The sequence below is a fragment of the Lepidothrix coronata genome, unplaced genomic scaffold (genome assembly GCF_001604755.1).
Source record: "Lepidothrix coronata isolate B3197 unplaced genomic scaffold, Lepidothrix_coronata-1.0 Scaffold281, whole genome shotgun sequence".
NCBI classification, from domain to species: Eukaryota; Metazoa; Chordata; class Aves; order Passeriformes; family Pipridae; genus Lepidothrix; species Lepidothrix coronata.
Genome location: NW_016690461.1, coordinates 422,928 through 436,040, shown reverse-complemented (window position 1 = coordinate 436,040; position 13,113 = coordinate 422,928). Strand labels below are relative to the sequence as shown.

The following is a 13,113-nucleotide window of genomic DNA, read 5'->3' as shown; positions in this document are numbered from 1 at the left end:
GGAGCGGCGGCACGGCCCGCGGCGCGGGCGGGCGCGACAAACGGCGCAATAAAAACCGCCCGCCGCGCCGGGAGGGGGCGGAGCCGCCGCCACTACACCGGCGGCCGCACGTGACCACAACACGGCCCCGCTCCCATTGGCCGAACCGCGGCGGAGGGGGCGGGGCCAGCCTGCAGCGCAGGCGCGGTGCCCGCCGGGGCTCCATTCATGAAAACGGAGGGAACGGCCGCGGCCACGTGGTGACCGCGCACCTGAGCGGGGGGGGGGTAAGGGGGGGACTTAGTGACTCCTTCCTGTCCCCCCCAACTTACTCCGGCCCGGGGACCCCCGAGAATGCCCTCATTCACATCCTGATCCCCGAGATCCCCAGCCCCAGGACCCTCAGTGCCCCAGGGATACTCCAGCTCCCCGGGATGTCCGACCCCAGCCTCAGTGACCCCCAGCCCCCCTGAGGATACCCCAGCCCCTCAGGATGCCTGACTTCAATCCTAAGGACCCCCAGGCTCCCGAGTGTCCAGCCCCTGGGGATACCCCAGCCACTCAGGATTCACAGCTCCAGCCCTAGGGACCCCCAGCCCCCTGGCATAGTCAACTCCAGCCCCTCTGGACCTCCATCCTAGGATTGTGCAGCCCCCACTTCCAGCCACAGCTCCACAGGGCCCGTAGAGTCTCTTTATTTCCCCGAACAATTAAATAGCAGTATTTCTTTTGGTTTTTAAACAGAAGTGGTTAAAAGCAGGCTACCCTCCTGCCCCACGGGGTGAGCCCCAGTGCCAGGGCAGGTGGGCATGGGGGACATTTATATTACCATTTATAAATAGAAAAATAAAACTCTCAAGCAGGGCGGGTTAGCAGTTAGCACAGTTAGAGCCAGGCCTGGCATGGGATGCCTGTGCCCATGGCAGGCACCCCGTCCCCACAGCAGACACCCGGTCCAGCCACCCTGGGGACACTCTGGGTGCCAGGGACAGACCCAGAGCTGGGGGACAGGCAGGAAGTGCTGCCAAGTGCTCGGTGTTGAGCTATTTTGCCACCACCCTCCCGGCTGGATTTGGCCCTGGGGTGGGGTCTGGTGGTGCCTGACAGACACCAGCCCCGGCCCCAGCAGTGGTTAATAAAGCAATAAATACCAGGGGAGCACACAGGGGTCTGGGGCACGGGGACAGGGCTGGGTGGGGGTCCAGGACACAGGACAGGGCTGAACCCGGTCCCTGCACCACCCCGTGACACCCCATCCCATGGATCCCACCCCTACCACCCCACACCCCGGGACAGCGCTGAGCCCAGAGACCCCCAACCTCTCACTTGGCTGGGGGTGCCCCCTGTCCCTCCTCCCTGGGCCCGAGGGGTGCCCAGGGCCGGAGCCCCCTCGCTTCCAGCGCGCGGCATCACCTGCAGTGTGGTGACCGGGGGGGAACGGGGACCCCTAGAGCTGCAGGGCCTCGTGGCCCAGCACGCCCCCGGCCAGCCGGTAGAGCAGGCGGGAGTACCAGTGCATGCCCACCTCGGGCACCGTCCCGTTGCCCGCCTGGGCGCGGGCGGGCAGCAGCGAGAGGAGCCCGTGGAAGAGGCGCAGCGGGGCGAAGGCGCGGTGGGCCCAGCGGTGGCTCTCCAGGACGGCGTAGCAGGACGCCAGCACCCCGTTGACCAGCAGGGTCCCGTGGGAGGTGAGCGGGGCGAAGACCCCCACGCCGTCCTCCCGCGAGACCCTCAGCACCCGCGCGGGGCGCAGCCCCCGCCCGCCGGCCCCGTGGGCCAGCACGGCGTCGCCGGGGCGCACGCGGCGGGCGAAGACGGGCAGGAAGGCGGCGGAGCCGTTGGCGGCCCCGCGGGCGGCGAAGACCAGGTGGGACGGGGTGAGGAGCAGCCGGCGCGCCGGGCCGGCCGTCTCGATGGCCACAAAGGAGGCGCGCTGGCCCAGGTCCCGGTCGAGGAAGAGCAGCACCTCGGTGGGCACCAGGCGCCCGCCCGGCTCGGCGCCCAGCACCCAGTCGCCCCGGCGCAGGTCGGCCAGGCCCCGGCGCTCGCCGCTCTGCAGCGTCACGGTGGCGTGGCCGGGGAAGCAGCCGCCGGTGCGGATGGCCAGCGAGTTGTCTGCAAGGATGGAGAAAGGCGTGGGTGTCCCCCGCCGGCCACCTCCACCGGGCCGCCACCTCCAGAGGGGAAACGGCCGCCCCCGGGTCCCCAAAGCACCCCCGGAACAAAGCTGGTATTTTCCGAAGCCCCCCCACCCCGGTTCCTGCGTGCTGTGGCTCCTGGGCGCTGCAGGGCCCCTTTGTCCGCCCCCGCACTGATGCCCTTTGTTCGGGGCTGGCACGGTGACATTTACGGCCACTTTCACTTTCTGTGAATTGTCACTTCTGGACCGGATGGGAACTGCTGGGGGCTGGGGGGCTGCAGGGCTGGGGGGTGCGGGGCTGGGAACTGTAAGGGGTGGGGGGCTGCGTTGCTGTTCCTCTCACTGAGAGCTGAACCACAAGGGTGGCTCCATCTGGCCAAAATTCGGAGGGGAAAGTGTGGATTTTGCCAATCTGGTGGCTGGAAAGACCGGGGCGAGCTGGGCTGGGGCCAGATATGAACTGGAGCAGGGCTGCATCACACATGCATCTGGGAAGCCAAGAGGGAGCAGAGGGGGCTGTGGGGCTGCAGGCTGGGATGTTTATGCAGATGGCAGCCCCCCCATCCCGGTGGCAGCCCCCTCTGTGTGGTACCTGCTTTGACAGAGACGTGGATGTGTGCCTTGGACTCGTAGTAGACCCAGTCGAAGCCGGCCTCCACGGCCAGGCGGGCCAGCATGCCGTACTTGTGGCGATCCCGGTCGGACGTGGTGATGTCCAGCGCCCGGCCCTCGTAGTGCAGCGAGTCGGGGAGGTGGTGCCCGTCCTCGTCCCAGCCCTCTGTCACCCGCAGCTTCACCCCCGGCCACATGTTCATCACCGCGATGGCCAGAGAGTTCACCCGCTCCTTGCAGCGCTGGGGGAGGGACACCGGCACCGGCGTCACCCCCGACACCTCCACAGCACCCAGCACCTCCACAGCACCCAACACCCCCACAGCACCCAACACCTCCACAGCACCCAGCACCCCCACAGCACCCAGCACCTCCACAGCACCCAACACCTCCACAGCACCCAGCACCTCCACAGCACCCAACACCTCCACAGCACCCAACACCTCCACAGCACCCAACACCCCCACAGCACCCAGCACCTCCACAGCACCCAGCACCCCCACAGCACCCAACACCTCCACAGCACCCAACACCCCCACAGCACCCAGCACCCCCACAGCACCCACCACCTCCACAGCACCCAACACCTCCACACTACCCAGCACCCCCACAGCACCCAGCACCCCCTCACAGGGACTGACAGGAGGGACCCCACAGGGACAGGGAGACGCCAGGCCTTGGAGGGAGCCCAAAGGGGCCGCAGGTGGGGGCAGATGGGGTGTCCCCCCTGGGGCATAGAGAGGGTCATGGCCAAGCTGCCCCCCCAGCCTGGGCGCAGGTTGAACGTTAACGTGCCCCGGGGTCCCGTGGTGGAGCTGGGGCAGCCGGGCAGAACGGGCAGGGAACCGGGACGGGGACCGGGACCTTCCCCAGGGTCACCTTCCCCGCGGCCACGGCCGTGACTGATTAACCCGGCGGGGGGGCTGTGGGGCAGAGCTGGGGGTGCAGCTGACCCTGAACCAGACCCGGGTCCGGGCTGAGGGGGACAGCAGGGGGTCCCGCTGGCTCCAGGATCCCTCTCCCCATCAGCAGCGACAGCACCGACACGGGGTGCAGCGGCCGGAGCTGCCCCCAGTGCCCCCCCGCGGTCGGTGAGGTCACAGCGTCCCTCGGTGCCACGGTGCCCCCCCTCTCCCCCGTCCCACAAAGCGGCTCCCGGGAGCGCGGGGCCGCGGGGGCGGGAGCGCGGGGCCGCGGGGGCGGGAGCGCGGGGCGCGGGCCCGGGGCGGCCGGGCCGGGGGGGCAGGAATGCGCCCGGCCCGGCCCGGCCCGGCCCGGCCACAATAGGCGCCTTCCAGCCCGGCGCTGACCTCAGGCCCCGGGAATGCCGCCGCGGCCACAAAGGGCCCTTTCAGCCGCCCGCACCCCGGGCCGGCTCCGCGCCCGCGGCTCCGCCGGGCCCCGCCGCCCCGGCCCCGCCGCCTTCTCCGCCCCGGCTCGCGGGAGCTGCCGGCGCCGCATGGACCACTCGCAGCATCCCCCGTCGCCATGGCGACCGCGGAGCCGCCCCTCGCCATGGCAACCGTGAGCATCCCGACGGGGCGCGGCGCGTCCCGGGCTCCCGCCACCCCGGAGCCCCATCCGGAGAGACGGCTACCGGGGGGAGCTGGGGGAGAAGGGCCGCCGGTACCCCGTGCCCGCGGTGCCGCCCCGTTAAACCCGGCGGTCCTGAATGCCCAACGCGGCGGGACCGGCCCGTCCCAGGGATCCGGTGCTGCCCCGCCGCCGCCAAGGGCCGGGGAAGGGAGCAGGGGACCGGGGAGAGGCACCGGGCGGCCCCGGAGGGGACCCTGCGCCCCGGGAGGCTCCGTACACGCAGGAAGGGTCGGTGCCACCCGGGAGGCTCTGTGAGCCCCGGGGTGGCCGGTGCGCCCCGGGGGGGGGTCGGTGCCGGCTGGGGACGGTCCGTGCGCCCCTGCGAAGGTCGCTGTGCTCCCGCCCGCTCCCCCCGCCGCCCCCGCGCCCCCGGGGAGCGAGACCGGGCCGGGCCGGGCGCAGCCCCCACCTCGGTCATGAGCCGATCCGCCCCCGTGTTCTCCTCGTCCTTGAAGATGATGTCGGGGTTGTAGTTGGGCACCAGGTCCCTGAAGCGCTCCGAGCCCCGCAGCACTTTGCCCTCCGCCTTCCCGCTCGCCCCCAGCGTCTGCTCGGGCACGTTGGGCACGAACTGCTTGTAGAGCAGCGGCGAGAGCTGCCGCCGCCCCAGCCGCCGCCGCCCCACCGGGCCCCGGCCCGGGCCGCAGCCCAGCACCGGCGCGGCCAGCAGGCAGGCGGCGAGGCCGAGCAGGACGAGGGCGAGCGGCCTCCACCGGGGCATCCCGCCCGCCGGGCCCCGCTGCCTCCGCGGGCCCCGCTCAGTCGCCGGGGGCACAGGCGGCCGGGGCGGGCATGGTCCCGGTGTGGCGGCCCTGGGGCTTTTAGAGGGTCGCGGTGCCAGGGGCGGGTCGGCGCCGTTTCCTTCTCACACCCACGGTCCCGTCGTCGCTGCGGGATCCGCGGCCGCCCGGGACGACTGTTCCCCCCCCCGCGCCCTCCCGCCGGTGCCGCCACCCACTCGGAGCGCAGCGCCCGGGCACCGGGATGGCCCCCCCGCCAACGATTCCGTGCCCACGGGCCCGGCACTCCCTCGCCTGGCGCTGCACGTCGGTCCCGGGGTGTCCCCGACACAGCCCGAGCCTCGGGAGAAGCCCTCGTACCGGGCACCGGCGCCGGACACCAATACTTCCCTCCGGGCACTGCCCCGGAACTGGCACCGGGCACCCGGCTCCTGATGCTGCCCCGGGACCGGCACTGGGACCTGACCCCGCTCCCCGATCTCTCTCTCCCTTCCCGTCTGAATCCCACGCTCCAGTACCGGCTCCTCTCCCCACTCCCCGCACTGCGCTCCGGTACCGTGACCCCCCCTTATCCCGGTCCTAACGCCGCGATTCTGGTCCTGGGACCTCTCCCCTCTCCTGTCACCGCCTGTCGGGACCGGGGACCCCCCTCTCTCCCCGTCCCGATCCCTCTTCTCCCGCTGCCCCTGGCACCGAGGGCACTCGTTATCCTAACGCTGCGCCGCCGCTATCGGCACCTGCTCCGTCCCCTTGGCACAGCCCTGCTCCCGAGCTCCCTGGCGCTCCCCCGGTCCCCTCTGTTCGGTCCGACCCCCGGTCCCGGTCCCGGTCCCCACTCCTGGCCCAGTCCCCGGTACCGGCTGCCCTGGGTGCCGGTCGGCACCGTGCGCCGCCCGCAGCCGCCCCGGCCGGGCTGCCCCCACCGCGGCCGCTCGGCTCCGGCACTGGGCAGCCCCGCCGGGCCCCGCCTCGGACCCGGCCCCCGGGAGCGGCGGCAGCGGCGGCCACATCCCCCGGGGCCGCCCCCGCCGGGCTGCCCTCCCCCGGCCCCTCCGCGCCCCGGCACCGGGGCACCCCGGCACCGGGCCCGGGCTCCGGCGGGGATGGAGGCACCCCCGCGGCTGGGACCGGGCTGCTCCGGGGCTGCCACCGGGATCCAACGGGCACACCGGCTCCTCCAGGAACGGGACACCCTCGGGACCTGGCTCCCCCCGGGGCTGGGGCCGTGTCTCCCCGCCCAGCGCCCCCAGATCTCCCAGCGAAGCACCCAAGGGTGCCGGGGGCCTCGGCGAGGGCAGGAGGCAGCAGCGGGGCGGTGGAGCGTTGGGAGCGGGTCGAGGGGGTCCCGGCCCCCCCCGCGGTCCTCCCGCAGCCCCGGTGCCAGCCCGGGGTGACTGGGAGGGGAGCAGATTGCGGGGAAATCGCGGGCACCGATGGCCTCATTTCCTGCAATATAAACCAGGTTTCCTGCGCTTCCTGCTCGGCCCCAGCCGGGGGGGGGGCGAGGGGGGGCCCGGGCCCCCCACCCCTGCCTGGGGGGGTCGGCCTGGCTCGGCCCCAGCCGGGGCAGGATGGGTGGGGGGCCGGCTCTCAGGGCAGTTTCCGCTCTGGCTGCACGACCCCCCCATCCCGGGGGCTGGAGCTCACCCTGTGCCCCTCACGGGGGGCAGCTGAGACCCCCCCGTCTGTACTCCGAAGCAGCCCAGAGCCCCCCAACACCCTCGGGGTCCCTCAGCCCGGGCAGCGGGCAGGGAGTTGTCCTCACCTGTGGCCCTGCCTGGAAAAACCTCGTTAACCCCAGCCAGGAAGAGGGTTAATTATGGTCCCCAGGGAAGGGGAGGGCAGCGCTGTGACCCCCCGGGCAGGGACACTCCGCCCCTGCCCCCCCCCCGTACTCAGCCCTGCCCTTGGGGGGAATAAACCCCCCAGATTCAGATATTTTTATATAAAAAAAGAGACACTATTTATTGCTCCAAACAAGTTCTGTGGTAACAGAGAACTAACAGACTCATCACACCAAGCTGCCAGAGAGAGGGGCTTGTCCTCTGCACCCCAGGCGCCCCTATTAGGGACCCCAAAGGCCTCGGGGTGGGGGGGGGACAACCAGTGCCCCCCTGCAGCCCCAGAGTGACGTGGGGACGGGCCGTGGAGTGACTGTGGGCAGGGGACACGGGGCTGCCCCCATAGTGTCAGAACAGTCCCTGGGGGGGGGGACATTTAAAACCCAAGCAGGCCCGAGGGAACAGCCTGGAGGGGTCGGGGAGGGGGCCCAGCCGCTCTCACATGAGGTATGTAAACAGGATGGGGGGGCTGCAGCCAGCACAGCCTCGGGGACCCCCCTGGGGGGGTGACAGGGACGTGGCTCGAGGCCAAGGCTCAGGAGCTCAACAAGCTGAGACAGAGCTCGGGGGGTGTCCCCCCTCCCGTGGGGTCTTGGTTCTCCCTGGGTGGCCCCATTGTCCCTGAAGCACCAGGTGCCACCGGTGCCAGCTCTGTGGCTGGGGGGCCACCGTGGCTGGGGGGCCATGTCGCTGTCCCCAGCCTTAGCAGGACTTGACGAGGGGCCGGCGGCACGTCACGGGCAGCGGGAGCCTGTGCAGACCTGGGCAGAGGGAGAGTGTGAGAGCTGGAGGGGCACAGGGGACACCTCAGAACCCACCCCCACGTCCCCACAGCCCCTCATCCTCACCGAAGGCGCGGATGAGCTCGGCCTGCACGGCCCAGGAGACCCTTTTGACCAGGCACAGCGTGGTGAGCCCCGCGAAGCCCATGTTGTAGAGGAAGACGATGTAAAAGTTCCCCAACCAGTTGAAGCGGCCAAAATCCCCCAGGAGGTCAAAACGGGTGATCCCTGCACAGGGGTGTGGGACACCGGTCAGGGCACCCCAACCCTGGGGACACCCCCGTCCCGGGGTCACCCCGATCCCTCCAGGGGCTCACCCAGTGTCCTGGAGAACACGGGCAGTGCCGAGCTGAGCACCAGCAGGGAGACACAGTTCCCGATGATCTGAGGAGAGGAAGGAGGGTTTGGGGGGGGCAGTGTTGCCTCAGGGACCCCCCCAGGCTGGGGAAGGGGCTCCCCAAATGCTGGAGAACCACCGGGGTCCTTCCCAGCACTGGGACGCTTTGTCCCCTCGCACGGGGACACCACGTGGTGCACTGTGGGGACGGGGGGTCCTGCACATCAAGGGGAGCCCAGGAGCCCCCCAAGCCCAGCCCGGAGCTCCCACCTTGGTGAGGGGGGTGTCCTGCCGCTCCGGGAGCAGGCGGGTGAAGAAGGGGGAGCTGTAGAAGCCCACGACGGAGGAGACCATCAGGTAGCTGGGAGGGATGTTAAGGAGGAAAACAGGGTGGGATGGCCCTGGGGACAGTGTGGGGACAAAAGGGACATCGCTGGGGACACAAGTGCCCGCCGGAAGGATACAAGATGAGGATGACCTGCAGGGCAGCTCCGAAGGAACCAAAGATGGAGAAGGAGACCTGGCCCAGGGACGCGTCCTGCGGGGAGAGGAGGGGGTAGGTTGGGGGGAACAGTCCCCAGACCAGTGAGGGACGTGACCCCACACTGCCCCATCCCCCTGCCCGGGTACCTGGATGCCCCGTGGCATCGCGGCATCGTCCAGCAGCAGCTCCAGGACGTGGAAGCAGACGATGAGCACAGAAATGCCCTGGGAGGAGCAGGGAGGGAGTGAGGGCAGTGGAGGGGACAGGGGCGACCCCCAGCTCCCCTGGGTGCCAAGGGCCACTCACCGTCAGCGCCAGGAGGCCCAGCATGACCAGGGGGTAGCCCAGGTTCCTCTGCCAGGGCGATGCTCGGTGCCGCAGCTCTGGGGGGGATGTGCCCAGGTGAGAGGGGAGAAGAGCCCCCACCCCAGGGTGGGAGACTGAGGAGGCCCCAAGCTGCCAGGACAGGGGGTAACAGCCCCCACCCCATTTTCCATCCCACTCCCTCCATGGAGCACAGGCTGCCGGGGACCCAGTGCTCCCAGTGCCAAGCTGGGAGGAATCCAGGTATCCCGATCTTCCCCCCCAGGCTCCTCACCCAATTTCCGCCTCTTGCTCCGGATGGCAAAGAACTGCTCCTGCAGCAGCTCCATGTCCAGGTTCAGCCAGCAGGAAGCTTTGCCTGCCAGGGAGGACACACCGAGGGGCTCATGGTGGGGCACAGGGACCCCCAATCCACCCTGTGCTCCCCCTTCCCGTGCCGGGCACCCACCAGAGCGGATCCTGCGGGATACAGCAGCTTCCTCAAACCTCGTGCAGCTCAACTGCTCTTCCAGGTCTTCCAGGAGCTGGGGATGGGTGAGGAGCCCGTGAGCAGCCAGTGAGGGGGCATGAATGGCTCCCCATGCCCAGGGAGGGAGAGCAGGCAGCCCTGGGGACAGTCACACCCAGGCTGGGGCAGTGGGATCAGGGAGGGGACACCTCCTCACCCGGGGTTTCACCAGCAGCTTCCCCGTGACGGTGAACATGGTGGAGAGGCCGAAGGGGGTGCACACTGTGGTGGGAGGAGAGGCTGAACAGGGGGTGCCCCAGCATCCTACCCCTCCCAGCACCCCCAGAAGAGTCCTGGCTAGGGTGGGGGGCTCAGCCCTGCACAATGACTCCTCCAGACCCCATTTGCAGGGAGCACCCCCTTCTCCCAGCTGGGCACCCCCAGGGACCTGCACCCAGAGCAGGACGGGCCACTGGGGCCAGGGCACCTCGGGAGGGCATCCAACGACTTACACAGCAGAAGCAGCACACCAAAGAGGGAGATGCAGGAGTAGAGGTAGGGCAGGTAATATTCCCAGAGGTCTGTGGAGATGGCAGGATCAGGCCGGTGGCACCAGGCACCTCTTGTCCCATTCAGTGCCAGGGCCTGATCCTGCCCCGCCGGAGCTGGGAGAGCCCCGGGCACCCCAGCAGCACCCACCATAGAGCGACTGGCGACTGGCAGCGTCGTTGCCCACGATGGCAGAGGCCACCCAGACCATGCCCAGCACCAGCAGCGTCAGCAGCAGCAGCACCACGGACGTCTCGTACACCCTGGCCATGATGCCCTGCGGGAGTGGGGTCAGTGTGGAGCCAGGGATGGGGGGCACAGGGGGGACATCCACGGGACCACCCACCTTCTTGGATCCCGCAAACCCCTCCGACTCGGTGAAGAAGTAGGCAAAGGGCATGAGGAACACGAGGGACAGGTTGGAGAAGAGGAAGATCAAGTTCCAGAGGCCTGGAGGAGGGAGAACACCATGGGATGAGCACCCGGGGGGGGGTGTGAAGCCTGACCCACAGCCCTGGAGGCACTCCCAGGGTCACCCCGTGCACCCACCGTGGACAAGGGACCCGCTGAGCCACTGGATGTAGTAGTTGTGGGGGAAGGAGAGCAGCACCTCGTTGCTGATGATGGAGAAGGGCAGGAGGAGGACGGCGCCCAGTGCCACGGCCAGGGTGAAGGTGCAGAGCCCCAGCCTGGCAGAGGGACGAGTGTCACCTCCGGGTCAGGGCCTCTGGGGGTGCCACAGCCCAGCTGTGCCGCCCAGTGTCAGCAGCACCCACGGGACATGGTGTCAGCAGCACCCACGGGACACGGTGTCAGCAGCACCCACGGGACACGGTGTCAGCAGCACCCACGGGACACGGTGTCCCGGCTGAGGAAGGGGCAGAGTTTCAGGGAAAGGACAGACAGGAACTTACGCAATCCTGTTGACAGCAGCATCCTCGTCATCGTGCACTGCGGGGACAAAATGCCAAACCGAGGGGCTGGGGGAGGCTGGGCTGCCTGGAGCATCATCCCCTACCCCTCTCCAACCTCCCTCTGCTCTGAACAGAAACCCCCCCAGGGAACTGGGCTCTGCTCTCCCCTGGGGCAGCTGGTGGGTGCCCTGCAGGGACTGGTGTCACAGAAACCCGGGCTGTGCCAGGACCAGAGAGGCTGAAACAACCCTGGGGAGGCTGAATGTGGCTGCCAAGGGCTGCCCAGCTCTGGTAGCTCCTACCTGCTGTGAAGTCCGTGTGCTTCTTGAAGTGGGTTATGATGAAGTGGCAGAGGATGTAGAGGCTGGCGAAGAGCAGGGCACAGATCTGCGGGCAGAGGAGCATGGGCAGTGCGGGCAGGCCCAGAGGGCAGTGCTCCTACCCCAGCTCCTACCCTGGGCGATGCCCCAGGGCCCATCTACTCCACCCTATTTGTTTTTCCACTCCTGGCCCTGGTTACACCCCACCTGTGTGCTCAGCCCCATCCGTGCACGGGGGCTGCACCCAGGGCTCGCCCATAGGTGCCCTCAGACTGCCACAGCACCCAGGCCAGGGGGCTGAGGACCCACACAGCAGCTCTAGGTCAGCCTGTGCTGGCAGAGCTGGAGATGGGACACCGTGGGACACCCCTGAAGTGTGTGATCCCACAGCCCTCGCTCCGCTGGCACCGGCACCCGGCAGAGCCACGGGAACAGCCTTGACTGAGGCGGCAAGGCCGGCTGTGGAGTCCCTCCCGCCCCCGGAACGCCGAGGTCACGCCGGAGCAGATGATGTGCAGGGAACACGGCGACCTTTCATCCCACCGGGGACGCGGCAGGGCGGGGAAAGGTCACCCGAACCCTCCACCTTGGCACAGGAGGAGCCAAGGCACCTCCCTCCTGCCCGGCCTGGGGGGACTCGGTTGGCTGGGGGTCCCCAGGATCTGCCCCCAGAGCTGGCCCAGCCCTGGACCCCCCGAAGGGCAGGGCCCAGTGGGTCCTTCTGCTCCTCCTTCCACCCAGTGAAGGGGCTCAGATTGCAGGTCCCCTCCTGCCATGGGCTGTACCCCAAAGCACAATGCTCTGCCTGGCTGAGGGACCCCCAGCACCTCCTGCACGCAGGGAAGTCGGGCCGAGTGGGCTCCGCACTGGCCGTGCCGAGCAAGGGGCTCCTGGGTGAGATGTGGCTCCCCAGGATGGAGGTCTGTGAGATCCAGGGCAGAGATGTTGGGCTTTGGCCACCAGGTCCTCCCTCTAGGCACTGAATTTGGCTGTGGCAAGATGGCCCTGGCACTACTGGTCACAGCCCCCCTGGTGACCCTGCACGCAGCATCCTGAGGATCCTTGGGAGATGCCAGGATCAGGACACCCAGGTCGTCATCATCCCTGAGCCTGTGGCAGCAGGAACAGAGGAGCAGACCCATCTGCCTCCGTCACCAGGGCCCGAGGGTCGGGGGGGCTCTGCAGGGCCCCTTCCCACTGACACCGAGCTGGTGGGGACAGGGACAGAGCCAGGAGCCTGGCAGAGGGCTGGCCTGGCACAGCCCACTACCCAGGACCCCAGCCGGGACTGCCGGGGCTGGCAGAGGGTTCAAGGGGGGTGCTCAGCAGGGCTCAGCCCCGGGACCCCGCTATCTGCGGGGCACACGCAGCCGCCGCGGCCCTGGCACCGATAAGGACCGGGTGTGGGGCACCACCACAGCCAGGCCCCACAGCCGCCGCCGGGGATCTCACCCTCCCGCGGGGGGCTGCGACCTCCCAGCCGCCTCCTCCCCACGTCTCCCCGCCACACCGGTCTCCTTCCCCCACCCGCCGCCCCTCACCGCGACCCCCGGGGGCACTCACGATGCACTCGCGGACCCTCTCGTGGAAGAGCTGCTCCCGCACGGCCAGCGCGTCCTGCTCCAGAGGGGCCATACTGCGGCCAGCATGGCCGGGCCGGGCCAGCAGGGCCGGAACAGACGCTCCGGTGCCGCCGCTCCGGGACAGACGCTCCGGGACAGACGCTCCGGTGCCGCCGGGAAGCGCCGCTCGGAGCCCGCGGGGTTTGGCCCCGCCCCCTCGGCCCCGCCCCCCGGCCGGGCCCCGCTACAATGTATCCGCTCGGCCGGGATGAACGGGCCCGGCCGGCCCCGCCCCCCGCCTCCCATTGGCTCCGGGCCCTGAATGAAGCGCCGCTCATTGGTGGGCGGGCGGTGCGCCGCGCGCCGATTGGCTGAGCGCCCGCTAGCCGCTCCCACGGGGCAGCGGCCCCAGAGAAACCCCCCGGGATTAAGCGCAGGGATGGAGTTAATCCCGGGACACGGCTAATCCCGGGTGGGTTAATCCC

At 69.7% G+C, this 13,113-nt stretch overlaps 2 protein-coding genes across 2 annotated transcripts; both read right to left on the bottom strand.

Annotated features, from left to right (window-relative positions):
- Positions 1-660: 660 nt before the first annotated feature.
- On the bottom strand, positions 661-5,048 carry DHH (desert hedgehog). The gene is made up of 3 exons (XM_017836612.1): positions 4,737-5,048; positions 2,712-2,973; positions 661-2,094 (listed from the first exon to the last, which is right to left on the bottom strand). The coding sequence occupies exons 1-3, from the start codon at positions 5,046-5,048 to the stop codon at positions 1,427-1,429; spliced, it is 1,242 nt and encodes a 413-aa protein (XP_017692101.1). The 3' UTR covers positions 661-1,426.
- Positions 5,049-7,005: 1,957 nt separating this feature from the next.
- Positions 7,006-12,738, bottom strand: LMBR1L (limb development membrane protein 1 like). Its single transcript, XM_017836631.1, has 17 exons — positions 12,630-12,738; positions 11,049-11,133; positions 10,747-10,783; positions 10,382-10,521; positions 10,179-10,282; positions 9,983-10,109; positions 9,796-9,864; positions 9,501-9,565; positions 9,284-9,359; positions 9,110-9,193; positions 8,818-8,894; positions 8,658-8,735; positions 8,492-8,565; positions 8,298-8,388; positions 8,008-8,074; positions 7,757-7,918; positions 7,006-7,669 (listed from the first exon to the last, which is right to left on the bottom strand). Exons 1-17 carry the CDS (start codon positions 12,699-12,701, stop codon positions 7,611-7,613), a joined length of 1,467 nt encoding a protein of 488 aa, XP_017692120.1. The 5' UTR covers positions 12,702-12,738; the 3' UTR covers positions 7,006-7,610.
- Between the last annotated feature and the right edge of the window lie 375 nt (positions 12,739-13,113).